Source organism: Mustela lutreola, chromosome 3 (genome assembly GCF_030435805.1).
Source record: "Mustela lutreola isolate mMusLut2 chromosome 3, mMusLut2.pri, whole genome shotgun sequence".
Classification (NCBI taxonomy): domain Eukaryota; kingdom Metazoa; phylum Chordata; class Mammalia; order Carnivora; family Mustelidae; genus Mustela; species Mustela lutreola.
Window position 1 is genome coordinate 128,873,030 of NC_081292.1, and position 14,872 is coordinate 128,887,901.

The 14,872-nt window shown below is 36.0% G+C and overlaps 1 protein-coding gene across 4 annotated transcripts in view; it reads left to right on the top strand.

The window, feature by feature from the left end:
• The window catches only part of MBD5 (methyl-CpG binding domain protein 5), a 186,866-nt gene that overhangs the window by 144,822 nt on the left and 27,172 nt on the right, over positions 1–14,872 (top strand). For 3 of the 4 annotated variants that reach the window (XM_059166783.1, XM_059166781.1, XM_059166784.1), the window contains 2 exons: positions 8,645–9,670; positions 11,296–11,507. In XM_059166783.1, the coding sequence (XP_059022766.1) occupies positions 8,645–9,670; positions 11,296–11,507 (1,238 nt within the window). The remainder of the gene's footprint in view (positions 1–8,644; positions 9,671–11,295; positions 11,508–14,872) is intronic. The other variant, XM_059166785.1, reaches the window with a different exon arrangement.

Sequence of the window (14,872 nt, forward strand, 5' to 3'; positions counted from 1 at the left end):
CATGTAACAGATTTAGAAAATGACCGATAGGATACTTGCTGACATTCCTCAAGTTGTAAAGCAAAGCTCTGATGGATCTGGCAACCAAACCCCAAAGTTCCTGAGTCTCAGTCCAAACATTCAAATTGCTGAATGCAGGTATGTTCTGAAATCCATCAGTAGTGTACTTTTAAAACAACTTTCCATTTATGAAGAGAGGCAAGTTTTAGCATTTCTATGGTTCCAGCACGTGTCCTGTGGTGATTTGGGTTAGGGAGGAATCCAGAAGCAAGTGCCCTTGCCTGGCAAATTTTACCAGGCCCGTGCCTCCTGCCTGCTGCCCACTTGCTGGCCAGAGAACAAAAAACCATCCATGCCAAGAACCCTGGTCTCTGACGAGGACCGAGTTCTGTCAGTGTCCATGTGGCCTGTGGTTTTTCACCGTTTTCGAAGAACCAAAAAAGACTTAGATGACTTTGCTCACCAACTTAATAATAAAACCTCACCTTCTCTATGGTGATAATCATGAAATACAACTTTTTCACTTTAAAACCCTTTTATATTCTCTTATTTTTTTTTAATAAAAAATATTTAATCAACTCTTCTAACCACATGAAAATAGAATCCTCTGAAGAGGCAGAGCATGAATTTGTACCAGAAGAGAAAATAATTCAAACATTGATTTGCCTTAACTCTTAAAGAGATATATTGACTAACAAGAATATAAATAAACCTATGAATAAATATATGCTCATGGATATTTATAAATTTTTTTAAAACTTTGGAAAAGAAAGTGTTTTTCTTTCAGCGCAGAATTCATTTGATTGAAACTCAGTACAGCTATTAATATGGTAGGTATAAGAAAATGAAATAGAGACCATAAAAGAACACTTTGGATAAAAGACTGCAAACTAATGAGCTTGGTTTTTTGTTCTATGTAATTTTTTCTCAGAACATGCCAGTAAAAATAAGTTAATAAATAAATAAATAAATAAATAAATAAAGGGAAATTGTCATTACCTACTTTGGAAGCTACAGGTGCAAAAAGATTATGGGATTAAAAATGCTCAAGGATGGATTATACTGTATAAGTTAGCCGTCTCGGGATATGGGAGGTTTGTGTAGAAATAATTTCTTAGTCTTACAGGGAATAATGCAGAGGGGAGAAGGGCAAAGGCTCCTTTAAGGTCATGACTGAATAAATAATAGTTGCTATTAAAAGTATTTCCAACCACATTTTTAAATACTTAGATTTTATCCCTCATCTTATGCACAAGGCTTCTAGGTTCAGAGTTGCCTTCTGCTCTGTTTTTTTTTTTTTTTTTTTTAAGATTTTTTTTTATTTTATTTATTTGAAAGAGAGAGCGCACAAGTAGGCAGAGAGGCAGGCAGAGAGAGAGAGAGAGGAAAGCAGGCTCCCTGCTGAGCAGAGAGCCCGATGCGGGACTCCATCCCAGGACCCTGAGATCATGACCCGAGCCGAAGGCAGCGGCTTAACCCACTGAGCCACCCAGGCGCCCCTTCTGCTCTGTTTTTTAACCAAATACCAAAACTCTATTAAATTCTTGATTGTGTGATAAAAATCTATGTCTGTTCTTTCAGTTAAGTTTTTGCAATATGAGCCATGTCTTCTTTGCTGTAAGATATTTTTACAACAATGTCTTGCTGTTTAAGAAGGTTTCCTATGATCAGGGTTACACCCCTTGTTTTGTTTACATATTCCAGGTTTAATGTTTCCTTGTGAACAAAAGGAACTGAAATATGTTTGACTTTAGACATGGAGTCTGTATAATCAAAGGTGAAAACAGAACCCAGAGTGGTGTGATATGTTTGCTGATTCAATGATCTATTCTGTACCTTTCAAGAAATAAATTGCCCCAGTGTGCACATTGGGAGAATTTTATTCCATTGCAATACACTGAACTCCATGAACTCACTAGAAATTCTTGAGTTCTCTAGGACATGCCTAAACTACTATTTACTAAAATCAAGTGGTCCAAAAACATTGACGCAGCTTTAAAAGTACCCAAACTCTAGGCAGTAAATGTTAACTCTACAAGAATTTCACTCATTAAAATTATGCTTAAAAATATTTCTGTGGTATCAAAACATTTCATTTCTACATGCAGGTAGTACTGGGTAAATAAAATCGTAGAGCTCGTCCTTTATAGGAACTTATATCAAACACATTAATGCCAGTCATGCAAAGAGTAGAGTAAACATTATTTTATAAGAATTATACTTCTTGAAAATTCAAAGCAACAACTCACCTCTTACAGATTAAAAATGGAACTAAGCAACAGCAGTCTGAAGGAGTTGCTGAGGTACTCTTAGGGGAGAGCTGCTCCAGGAAATTTCAGAGTATCTGTCCAAGACCCATGAGTACAGGTATAAGGGAGTATATTTATCACAGAGGCCCTAGAGCAGGAATCCTGTGCTGCACAACTCCACAGGACACGTCTCATACTAGACAGCCTGATAGATATGCTTCCTGGATCACAATTCCATAGAATCCCCACAGTTGAGCAACCCAGAGGTCTGGTTCTAAAGCAATGTTTTTCAGTCTTTTGGTACTGCCTTCTACAGTGAGAAATTAACTTGCATTATAATCCACTAGATGCATGTTTTTAATACAAAAGTTTCCTTAAAAAAAAACTCTTATCATATGTGATGCACTCTGATCTTATCCTATCTTACTCTATTTTCTTTCTCTAAGAGAGTCATGACCCACTGAAATGATTTTATCACCCACTAATGGAACATGACCCAGCACTCATACATAACAGCTTGCACAAAATGATACCCTACTTATACAATGTATTCTTTTATTTTTTTATTTCATTTATCAAAATATAATCATTGGAGCATGCTAAATTGGTTTTGCAGACCCAAATAGGTCTAAACTGTCTTAAAATATTCCTGAGATAATTAACTCAGCAAATATTTGTTAAGTACCTAGTATGTGCTAAGCACTGTTTTAGCACTACAGATAAAGTAGTATACAATGGAAGAATACAAAGTTAACTGTATTTATAACTCAGAAACTCAGTTTGCTCTGCTCGTTAAACAAAATAAGGAGCTAGAACTTCTGAATGGAATATTGAAGCATTTTACCTGTGACTCTACCCCCATATTCAGACAGCAGATATCCCACCAAGCAAGGGATTTAACCTCATTTCTCAATATTTGTTTCCTTAAATACATATTTTAAAAAACGTGATAGGAAGCATTGTAAGAAAACCCAAAACTGGGTTAGTTGAATAAACAATGGAAAATCTCAAGCATTTTTGCATTTACTCTAACAGTTTTCAGAGTGATTCTATGTGTTAAGAAGGGAAACAGAAATGATCAGTAGCAAAAAAAAAATCACATCTCTCTCTCTTTTTTTTTGTCTGACTCCATTAGCACCACAAGACTGATCTTGATGATGATTCAGATATATTCCAGTATTCAAGCTTCATCTCTTCCACTGGTTTTCCTCCTTCCCAGAGGGTTTGCCCTGTTAACGGTGGAGAGCATTTTCTAAGATGCTGCTATCAGTCCCCTCCCCCTCTTCTCTTTGAGTGCTTTGGTTTGGGGTCCCTCCCCTCTTCCTTTTAGGAAACAAATAGCCACATCCCTAGGTCTTCCTGCCTACTTCTGGTAAAGAAATGCTAGGAATTTACCTGAGGATAGAAATCGATGTATTTTTGTACATATATATACCATGCCATTAAAATAATGTCTTGTTGGAAGATCTAGACTTTGCATACAAGTTATCTTTCTATTTATATTTTTAAATCAATCCTTTAAGTATAGAGGAGAAGATTTTACTATTTCCATGGGATTGAAGAGTGAATTATATTTATTAGACTCACTAGGGCATGATGTTTTCTCTTGCTTTTACAAGCATTCATTTTTATTAAGGATTACCATTGACCTTGTTTGCATTTAAAGTACACTTGGCAAAGCAAATGATAAAGGTCAAATGGTGAAAGCATATCTTTTATATGACTCATTTCTTAGTTCTTGAATTTTTTATGGATAAAAATCAGTATTGGGGCATATTAACTTAGAATTTGGGCATATTGACTTAGAAAAAGTTTTCTAACATAAAGTAATATTTATTCTAAATTAGAAATATAGATCAAACTGGTATAATGACATTTTTTAAAAAAACGTATTTGTTCATTTGCCATCTCTGCACATCCAGAGATGTGTACAACAATATCCTTTCAAAATCCTAAGAAAAAAATTTACTGGTACTATTTAGGTATGTACAGACACTAGACAAGCTACCACTGCCGTTGCCTGATTGTCCTGGTTTATTTCAGTCTCCGATTGGATGTGTAGGCACGTGATCTCACAGCAGGAAACTGTTTGAGCGGCTTTCCAATCTTATCTCCTACTTCATTAAAAACAACAGACAATGAGAAAGAGAAATTATGCCAGTTCATGGTGCTGCTGGCTGGTGTAAAATAATTTTTTCCAATTAAAAGACTTTTCCAGCTTACTAACTTGTTCCAGGCTCCAGCTGCCTTTTAGTTATTGAACTGCTAAATGTTTAGTGAATAGTTGTTTTTTTAAAAAAAAAGAAAGAAAGAAAAGAAAATGAAAATGAAAAAACTTAGCTGTCCCTTTCATTAGTTTAAGCACTAAACATCTTGGCTAGGAAAAAAAATTCAGCTTTAAGAAAACATTTTTCCCTGCATGCTTCAAGAGACCATATGGTTTTTATGCAGAGCTATGAAGTAGTTTTGCCAGAGAGTGCCTATGCAAGATTAAGTGGGTCAGAAATAAGTAAGCTCCAATTTTGCTCCAAATATAAAAATTCAAGGTCCTCTTTGGATGACCCCAAGCATTACTGAGTGACTTGAAGAACTCAGTGTACTTGGTGACAGACCTTTTCCTCAGTAAGGGGATTTTAACTTCCTGGAACACGTGAAGTCTAAAGAAACTTGTCCTATGCTATGCATCTCCTTGCCTGCCCCGTATGTCCAGGCTTTGGACCAATACTGGAAAGTCAGTTTTCATTTTTTCCACAAATGGGTGGTATGCCCTCCCTTACTTCCCATACATATATGCTACACACACACAGCATCAAAAGCTCTGATTTCTGAAAGTTGAATGTAGATTTTATGACCTTAATGGATTCATTCAACCAACATTTTTGGAAAGCCAGCTCTGTGTTAGAGATACGTGTTCGGTCTTAGAAATAAGAAGTGGTCCTTTTCTTTAATGGTTTAGAAAGATGGTTTTAAATTTTTGTGCTGCTTGTTTAAGGCATCAGGTTTAACCATGGTAGGAGGGTAGGAGTGTGTGAAAAGGCAGCATATAATATTTTCAGTCACATTTCTTTGTTTTCAGAATGCGTGTCTCCATGCACTTATCTCCTTGTCTTTTTTTCTAATGACCTTAGTTCTATTTGGAAGCCCTTTCTATCTCCTTTTCCACTCTCGAATCCCCAATCAAATGTTACCACTTGCTTAGTTTACCCTAACACCTTCAATTTTACAACTGTCCTCTTGCTATATACCTGTTAAATCTCTTAGCATCTTGCATTATAGTTTCACTAGCTATATGAATAGAGCTTTAAAATCTCCTGATTCATATAAGCCTTCAATACTTGTGTATTTGAGAAAGGAAAAAGAAAGACAGGGAGATGTGTGTGTTTATCAATTTCCTAAACTCTACTTCCTGCAAGAAAGGGGCAGCATGCTGTTTTTTTTGTTGTTGTTGTTGTTGTTTTGTATCACCATTTCTATCCCTTATTCAGCAGAGCATTCATGTTTATTGTTGAAAATTAGAGAAAATATAAAATAGGCCTTGATTTTCATATTACCTTTAAGAAGCTTGTGGTGCTCACCAGCTTCTTGTTTGTAATACAAAAATACACACAGAGTAACCATATTTCTTTATGGCCATTCCTCAAGAATATTTAGATGGAGAGCTTTTAGATGGAGAGCAATTTAGAGCATCCTAAATTGGATGCTTTTCTCTTACAAAAAAAGACAAAAATATTAATAATAGAAACTTCTAAGGAAACCCTACATCTATAAAGCCTTGCTAGAGTATTTTGAAAAATGGTCCTCTGACTGTAGTTAGAGGAATGGTGATCTGTACATTTAAATATATCATTGTTGGTTAACAAGAAAAAAAGGCCACAGATAGCGATTACCAATAAATAAGAGTTGTTATTAGCTTGTTTAAAAAGATGGTTTCCAAATGCAAATAAAGCACAATGCCTATTTATGGAAATAGCAACGTTCAGAAGCAATGAAATGTTTAAGGTGTTCATTGTGTTTTTTACAAATCTGAATTAACATTTAAAGAATTGTATACCATATGCCTACTTCAATTTTCAAAATGTTCTTACTCTGTTCTTCGTGAACATAGTCATTGTTTCATGATAATATTTTATAAATATTTATATATTTTTAAACAGAGGTTTCTTTTTAAAAATCTCATTCTTTAAATGAAGCACTGAGAACTTAAAAAAACAATGACATCTGGGAAATATTGCAAAGTTGTGCAATATAGAGATATTGTAGGTGTGTTGGATATACTGATGTATATTTATTACTATTACTACATTATCACTACTAACTGCAACTACTAATGTAAATAATAATGCCGACAATGATAACTCCTTTTATTTGTAGAGACTTTTACACATTACAAGCCTTTCCTTTACCTGTTTTTGATTCTCACAACAACCAAGCCATCATACCAGTTTTTCCTGAGGAAAAATTCAAAGATAGCAAAGTATCGTATGCAGCAAGATGTTCATCCCTGTGTTATAAATAATGATGAGAACATGAAAGTGTAAAAGCCAAACTTTATAAGAATTGTTCAATAAATATGATCAATCCATATACCACAAGGTTTAAAAGATTAATACAAATGTCTATATATCAAAAAGGAAAGATTGTGGTGTTATTCTGTTAGAAGAAAACAAGAATATAAAAAATGATATTTGTGGTACTACTAGGACTATGGAAACATTTCTGTATATTTGTATTTGGGCAGGCCTCAATGGTAACATGGTCAAATATAAAGTTTCTTATGGCATAGCACTGCAGTACAGTATTTGAATTACTTTAGAGTTTCAATAACACTGATGTTGTTCTTGATATCATATACATGTTTAATATAAAATTAAATGCATATGCCTGTCACAGTATTTGCTGAATGCATATATTACATAATGCATCTCTATAGGGAAAGGCCTTTTATGAAAAAAAAAAAAATGACTGAAGGTTCCTTTTCAACAGAATGTGATTCTCCCGCCCCATCCTTTGTGCATCTGGATCACCAGGGGTGATTGCAAACAATACTACTGCTCAGGCTGCACCCCAGGAGATGTTTTCAACTGCTCTGGGATAGGGCCCAGGCATTATGTTTGTTTGTTTGTTTGTTTGTTTGCTTGTTTGAAGTTCTCCAGGTAGTAATCCTGTTGTGCAGCTTGGATTGAGAACAGCTAAAACGATTATAATCGATTCTAAACAACTGAAAGTTTATCCTTTTAAATGTTAAGTTCCTTGAACTTTCATCACTAGCATAAGACTTTCAAGATTAAGAATGCTATTTCGATGGTAGCATTTGGTCTGATTTAAGGAATCCTAAATACAGAGTATCTTTATGCTATCAGAGTGACGAAAATTTAAAAATAATGATAAAATACAGTGTTGGTGAGAAATGAGCACTGCCATACACTGTTTACAAAAATGTAAATGGAATGTGTATTGATCAACTTTGCTGTAGGGCAGTTTGACAATATGTATCCAAAGCTTTAAAAATACATAAACCCTTTTATCCCTGGAATCCCATTTTAAAGAATTTATCCTTGGAAAATAATTGAGCATATTGGCAAAGATGAGTTAATAAGAATGTCTATCAGAGTGTTGCTTACAATAGTAATTATAATTCGATCATAAATAATCAAATAACCACAACTGTGGACTGATTAAATATTGATACATGATAGTAGTAAAATGACTCAGAAGTTAACACAAGTTAACATGGAAAGATATTCAAGACATATTGATAAAAGAAAAAAACTACAAAATAGCATAATTCCATTTTTGTTAAAATATATAATATGTGTATATATGTCTGCATATGTATAAACATACAGGTGGGCAAAGCCTGAGGAAGTATACACTAACATATTAATAGTTATCTCCATAGGTATTTTTTCTTTTCTGCTTTGTACTCTCATGCATATTCTAATTCTTTTTTTTTTTTTTTCACTAAAAGCAAGTGGTAGTATTATAAAGACCAAAAACATTTTCTTAAATAAAAAATATATCTTGAAAAATAAAGCCTTGCTACTTTAATCCAGCCAATTGAGTGAGCTACAACGCAGATTCCTCTTTCTTCACTTAGTTCAACTTGTGAAAAACAAACTATTTGTTAGTTTGAAAGACCTGTTTCTTTATATTTTTTAGTATTTCTAAACTTCTTCAATATATGTATTTTCAAAGCAGATTAGGGAGTATAAAGTTAAACTCAAGCTTTATTAACAGATTCCAACTCATCTCTGATGACAATTAATCTGACTTAACGCCTCAAAGGTGACCTGTAACAAATTAATTGAAATGTATCTTAATGTATTTTTATGGGATCATCTTCCTTAACATCCATAAATAATAAGTGGTTTGGTTTTTTTCCTTCTTCATTTTAGGCGGTTCAGGACCATCATCCTCCATAGCCATAGCTGGCACCAACCACCCCGCCATTACAAAGACAACATCTGTTCTTCAAGATGGCGTCATAGTTACCACCGCAGCTGGAAACCCACTGCAGAGTCAGCTGCCTATTGGGAGTGATTTTCCTTATGTTGGCCAGGAGCACGCACTTCATTTTCCATCCAACAGCACTTCAAACAACCATCTTCCACACCCCTTGAACCCCAGCCTCCTCAGTTCTCTACCTATCTCTTTGCCAGTGAATCAACAGCATCTCCTAAACCAGAATCTATTAAATATCCTCCAGCCTTCAGCAGGAGAAGGCAAGTCTGAGATCAACCTCCACCCTTTAGGTTTTCTCAACCCGAATGTAAACACTGCTTTAGCTTTTCTCTCCGGTGACATGGATGGGCAGGTATTGCAGCCTGTTCACTTTCAGCTCTTAGCAGCCCTGCTTCAGAACCAAGCCCAAGCAGCTGCCATGCTTCCCCTGCCATCTTTCAATATGACCATCTCAGATCTTTTGCAACAACAAAATACCCCTTTACCCTCATTATCACAGATGACAGCCCCACCAGACCATTTGCCAAGCAATCAGTCAGAGAACAGCCGAGCTGAGACCCTTTTAACCAGCCCCCTGGGGAACCCTTTACCAAGCTTTGCAGGCAGTGACACTACTTTTAACCCCCTGTTCCTCCCAGCTGTCACTGGGGCCTCGGGATTAATGGCCTTGAATCCCCAGCTGTTGGGAGGTGTCCTGAACTCAGCATCGGCCAACACCGCTAATCATCCAGAGGTTTCCATAGCAACTTCCTCCCAGGCAACCACTACCACAACCACTACATCATCAGCAGTGGCAGCACTGACTGTCTCAACACTTGGTGGGACAGCAGTGGTGTCAATGGCAGAAACATTGCTGAATATATCTAATAATGCTGGGAATACACCTGGTCCAGCTAAACTCAACAGTAACTCTGTGGTGCCACAGCTACTTAACCCTCTACTGGGGACAGGTCTGCTTGGTAAGTTAAATTTTTTCACAAATTTTTAAAAAAGAAACGTTTTTCTAATCCTATTTTCTCCTTTTTAAAAACTCCATTTTGTCACACTATTTTTAAAAATGTTTTTGTTATGTCACAGCTTGCTTAAGGAACTAAATATAATAACACCCACACACATCCATAGTTATACAAACATGAAAATGACTTTTTCCTTTTCCCCTATTCTAGCAGTACTAAATATCATTTTAATCTGCTTTCTCTGATCTTCTAATTCTGATGCCACTTAAACCTAACCTACCTATGATTCTCTTAAGCCAAGTAGAGTCTTATTTTTCAAACAATAAAGCACAGGTCCATCTTAAAAATAACTTTCATTTGAATTTTATTTGGTGTGGCATCACAGGGTTAGTATGAGCAGCTGCACTGTGGATGGAAACAGCTTGAGGAAGTGTTTTTTCCAGGTGATCCCTAAATAACAAAACTAAATGCTTATCCAGCAAAATAAGAAACAAGGCATTAAAACATTCAAAGATAGACTTTGCCCAAGTTCAGGGAAACAGACAGTCTCAATCGCTGCTGTTAGATAGCCTCAGACAGTATGAGTCTAGAACGTTGTGGCTTAAAAACAAAATCCTTCATGTAGATTATTCTATCACAAAAAGGTTAGAAAATAATGTCCAGTACATCCAACTGACTCATGCAGGTAACTCTAAAATTAAGTGTAGGGATGGTATCCGAAAAGTCTGGAAACAGGCAAAATGATACTGCCAAAAGGGCATCTTCAGTACATAAAAATCAGTAGTAATATGTCTTCAGATTTTATTGTCACCTTTGTAATCCAGTTTACTAATTTTATGGTTTACTAGTTGCTATAGTTTATTAGTTAGATTTGCCATTGAAATCAACAGTTAAATCATTTAAAAAGCATTGCAGATTTGCATATTTCAAGTTACAAGACAATTTCAATGACATTGTCTTCAAGATCATTTCAATGTGATTTCCAAACAAGTTAAACATGAATTCTGAATACAAACTTAATTATTAACTAATCCCGTCTGATTGTATAACATTTACTTTAATGATTATGACAATGAATTCTTTTGTATTGTTAGCTTTCTTTACAATTTTAATTTTAGGTGACCAACATTTTACTTAAAAGCAAAATGTGTTTTTCTAGGCCAAATCTGATTTTATTTGGTGGTATTTATTGATGACTGTGGCTTGAGAACAAAATTTCGTAAATAAGCCCTATTCAGACCCATTCATTTTAACAATTTGCTCAAAGACATGATTACTAAAACATTTTAGGATTAATTTCAACCTTTAGTTTCAGGTGCTCAACAAAAATAATTTAAAGGAATTCTACAACTCTGAAGCTCAGTATATGGGGATTGGCTAATGGATAGAGCAAAGACTACATAGTGTCTCCAGAATATAAAATCAAAAAATAATTACAAAAGATAAAATTAAGTAATAAAACTCCTCTTTATTTACCACTTAGTAAGACATTGAGGAGAAAAAGAGAAAAGAATGACCATGTCAGGTCTAGTTTTCAGTTTTTGTTTCAGGAAACCTCAGGTACAAAGATAGGCATAGGATCTCCAAAGAGTCACACTGACTTACATTTTATGTTTTTCAAACTATAGGTGACATGTCCTCAATAAACAATTCTTTGAATAACCATCAACTGACTCATCTGCAGTCGCTGTTAAACAACAATCAGATGTTTCCTCCAAATCAGCAGCAGCAGCAGCAACTTCTTCAGGGGTACCAGAACCTGCAGGCATTTCAAGGACAGCCCACAATTCCTTGCACGGCTAACAGTAACCCCATGGCTTGTCTGTTTCAGAACTTTCAGGTACTCTCCTTCCCTGGGTTCCTCGAATAGTAAACAATAGTAAACAAGGTCTGTTGAAACTCTTAGCTGGGGGAGAAGAGATAGGAGAAGGAAGTCATGAGCTCTCTCACCACCACTGACTGTGGTAATGAATGTTCTTAAACATTATGGTCTTTTCGTGAAGGTTATTTTATTTAGTCTGAAGCATCTCAGTGGTGCTTTCAGAGCTGATAGTAAAAACTGACCATAGGATCCTCTTAAACCCTTTCATGGTTTCCATTGCTCTCATGATTGAAATCGTATTTTTCACCTGCTGGTTCAGCCTCATTCACCAGGCCCAGCCTTTACCACCCTCCCTGGCTTCAACCACTTAGTCTTTCCTTTTAGTTCTACCAGCTGAATACATTCCTGATAGATTAAGGAGATGGAAAGAGTAACGCTTAATAAATATAAAGAGAAAATATAGAAGTATTTTTTTTTTTTTCAATCGTCATTTTATTTATTTATTTATTTATTTATTTATTTATTTTTATTTTTTATAAACATATATTTTTTATATACATATATAAATGAAACAAGATGGGATTGGGAGGGAGACAAACCATAAGTGACTCTTAATCTCACAAAACAAACTGAAGTATTTTTTAAATACTCTTGAGGTAGAGAAGGCTCTTTCAGTAAGACACAAAATCAAGAAGTCCAAAAGAAAAGAAGTGATAGGGTTGAATATATAAAACTTTAAAATCTCTGTATGATAAGGGCATTCTAAATGAACTTAAAGACAAGTGGCACCTGGCAGAAAATACTTGCATAATAATAGCAAATAATTGACATTCATTATAGGAAAAAAGCTCCTACAAATCAGGAAGAAAAAAGATAATTGATTAGAAAAATGAGCAATAGATATGAACAGAAAATTCACAGAAAATGAAAAATAAATTATTAATGAACATATGAAAAGAGTAATCAAAGTTATACAAATTACAACACTAATGTGTCCATCAGATTGATTGATATCCCTTGCTGACAGTGGTGTGGGGAAACGGATTCTTTTAGGTATATTGTTGGTCTGATTGTATGCTGATATAGTTCTTTTGGAGGTTAATTTGATAGTTCATCAGGTTTTTGAATATATATATCCTTTGATGCAGAAATTCAACCTCTTTGTATCTATTTTAGAGAAATCTTCCAATGTGAACAAAAGGGCACATGCTAGAATGTTCATCACAACTTGATTTGTGGTGGCAAAAATTAGAAACCTCTTAACTGTCCATCAGTCTGAAAATGGCTAAATATACTATTTATATATTCATATGTATATGTTTAAATGTGTATAATATATCTGTCTTCCTAGTAGTTTAAAATGTTTAGGTAGATTTACATAACTGATATGGAAAGATCCACAAGAATGCAAAACTTTAATACTATAATATTATAGAATAGTACTAAAATACTATGCCATTTATGTGAAAGAAGGAAGGAAAGAAAACTAGATCTATACCTACACACCTTAAAGTATTAAAGGATGTACTCCAGCACTGACTTCTTCTGAGAAAGGAAATGGAGTGGGGTGGGAAAGTCCGGTTTGGGTGGGTGGGCAGTAGTGGTCAAGAACATTTTTATCTTTTTTGACAATGAGAAAATATTCAGACACATCTTGTGTAATAAAATAATTTAGAAGGGAGGAGAAAGTGCCCAGCCATGTCACTAAGAATGTCAAGCAAGTAGATAAAGCCTGAAGAGAAGCCCCTAGATTTAGGACATCCCCAGTAATGGGTGGAATTCAGTTTTAGTGGAGTGGTAAGAGCACAGGGGAGATGGCAATGGATGGAAGGATGAAAAGGTTGAGAATTAAAGAGTGTGGATTACTCTTTCCAACACTTAAGGATGGGAAACATAAGAGTAAAAGGGTGGTGCCCCAAGCAGAGGTAGGCTGAAGCAAACTTTTATTTTATTTTATTTTTTTAAGGATTTTATTATTTATTTGACAGAGAGAGATCACAAGTAGGCAGAGAGGCAGGCAGAGAGAGAGAGTGAGAGAGAGAGAGAGAGAGAGAGAGAGGAGGAAGCAGGCTCCCTGCTGAGCAGAGAGCCCGATGCGGGACTCGATCCCAGGACCCTGAGATCATGACCTGAGCCAAAGGCAGCGGCTTAACCCACTGAGCCACCCAGGCGCCCTGAAGCAAACTTTTAAAACATGGAAGCTATGCACATCGTTGTGTGCTAAAGGAAAGAGCCAAAAAACAAAATAAAACAAAAAAGTGAAGAAGATTGAACATAATGTAGGGAAGGGATAACAAACGAGGCAAAATCCCTGAGGCGTGCTTAGGATCCAGAGCTCGAATCCAAACACTACACTTCCACCTTTCCAACATACCCTCAGAAAGCAGAAGAGGCCCCTCTTACACTGAGAAGCGGGGCAGGATTTGGGGCATGTGTAGTTGCAGACAAGTATGTGCTGTGAGGGGGTAGGGAGTAGCAGAGTATAAGAACTATGAGAATTCTTAACCTATCAACTCCCATTTTCTCTGTTAGTAAGGTTGTACACTAAGAATAGTGCCAGAGATGGAGGAGCAGCCCGCTTGAAGAAGTGGATCAAGATACGAAGAGCTGTGAAGGAGAATGTTTCCCAACTAGAGGGTCGTCAGATTGATGGAACAATAAGCTCCCAGCTATAGCTGAAAGCCCCAAATTCCTAGACAGATACTCACTGTGGATATAGATAAGCAGGCAGTTAAATTGATCCCAGATTGAGATTTTATCTGGTAGGTGTAGACCGGGGGAGAATAACAAGAGAGTCGTTGATAGGCTGATGGATCCCTGGTTCTGGTTTAATGGGAAAGCAGGTGAAGACAAGAAGGGAGAAATTGTTGAGGGGAAAATCCAAAGTAGCAAGGGTCTGGAGCAGCAATTTCTGTTGGGCTTGGTGTGATTAGAATAATTTGGGGGACTTTTTCCAACTGCACTCATCCTTCTTGTCCTGAGCATTGATATTCTTACCTACTGGGCATTCCCTCCCCTCCTCTCTTCCCAATTAAGAATCACTTCTATACAGAGCCATTGTCACTGCTAACAGCATGGTGGTGTCCCCCAGTCACTAGCTGGGTAAGGTTAAGGAGTAGATATCACTATTCTATCTAAAGTCTTCAAAAACATAGTTTTGTATCAGAAATATTTTATTGTTGAGTGTGTGTGTGTGTGTATGTGTGTGTGTGTGGAAAGAGAGAGAGAGAGAGAATTTTCTTTTAGCTTATATTTCAGTAGAAATATCAGTGAGTTAAGACCCCTTTTCAGAATTTGGTTCCCTTTGTCATTTGAGCAGTGCTGGTGACTCACTAGGTTCTCTCCTGGATTCCCAAGTTGCAAAACCTGTAATGACACTTAAA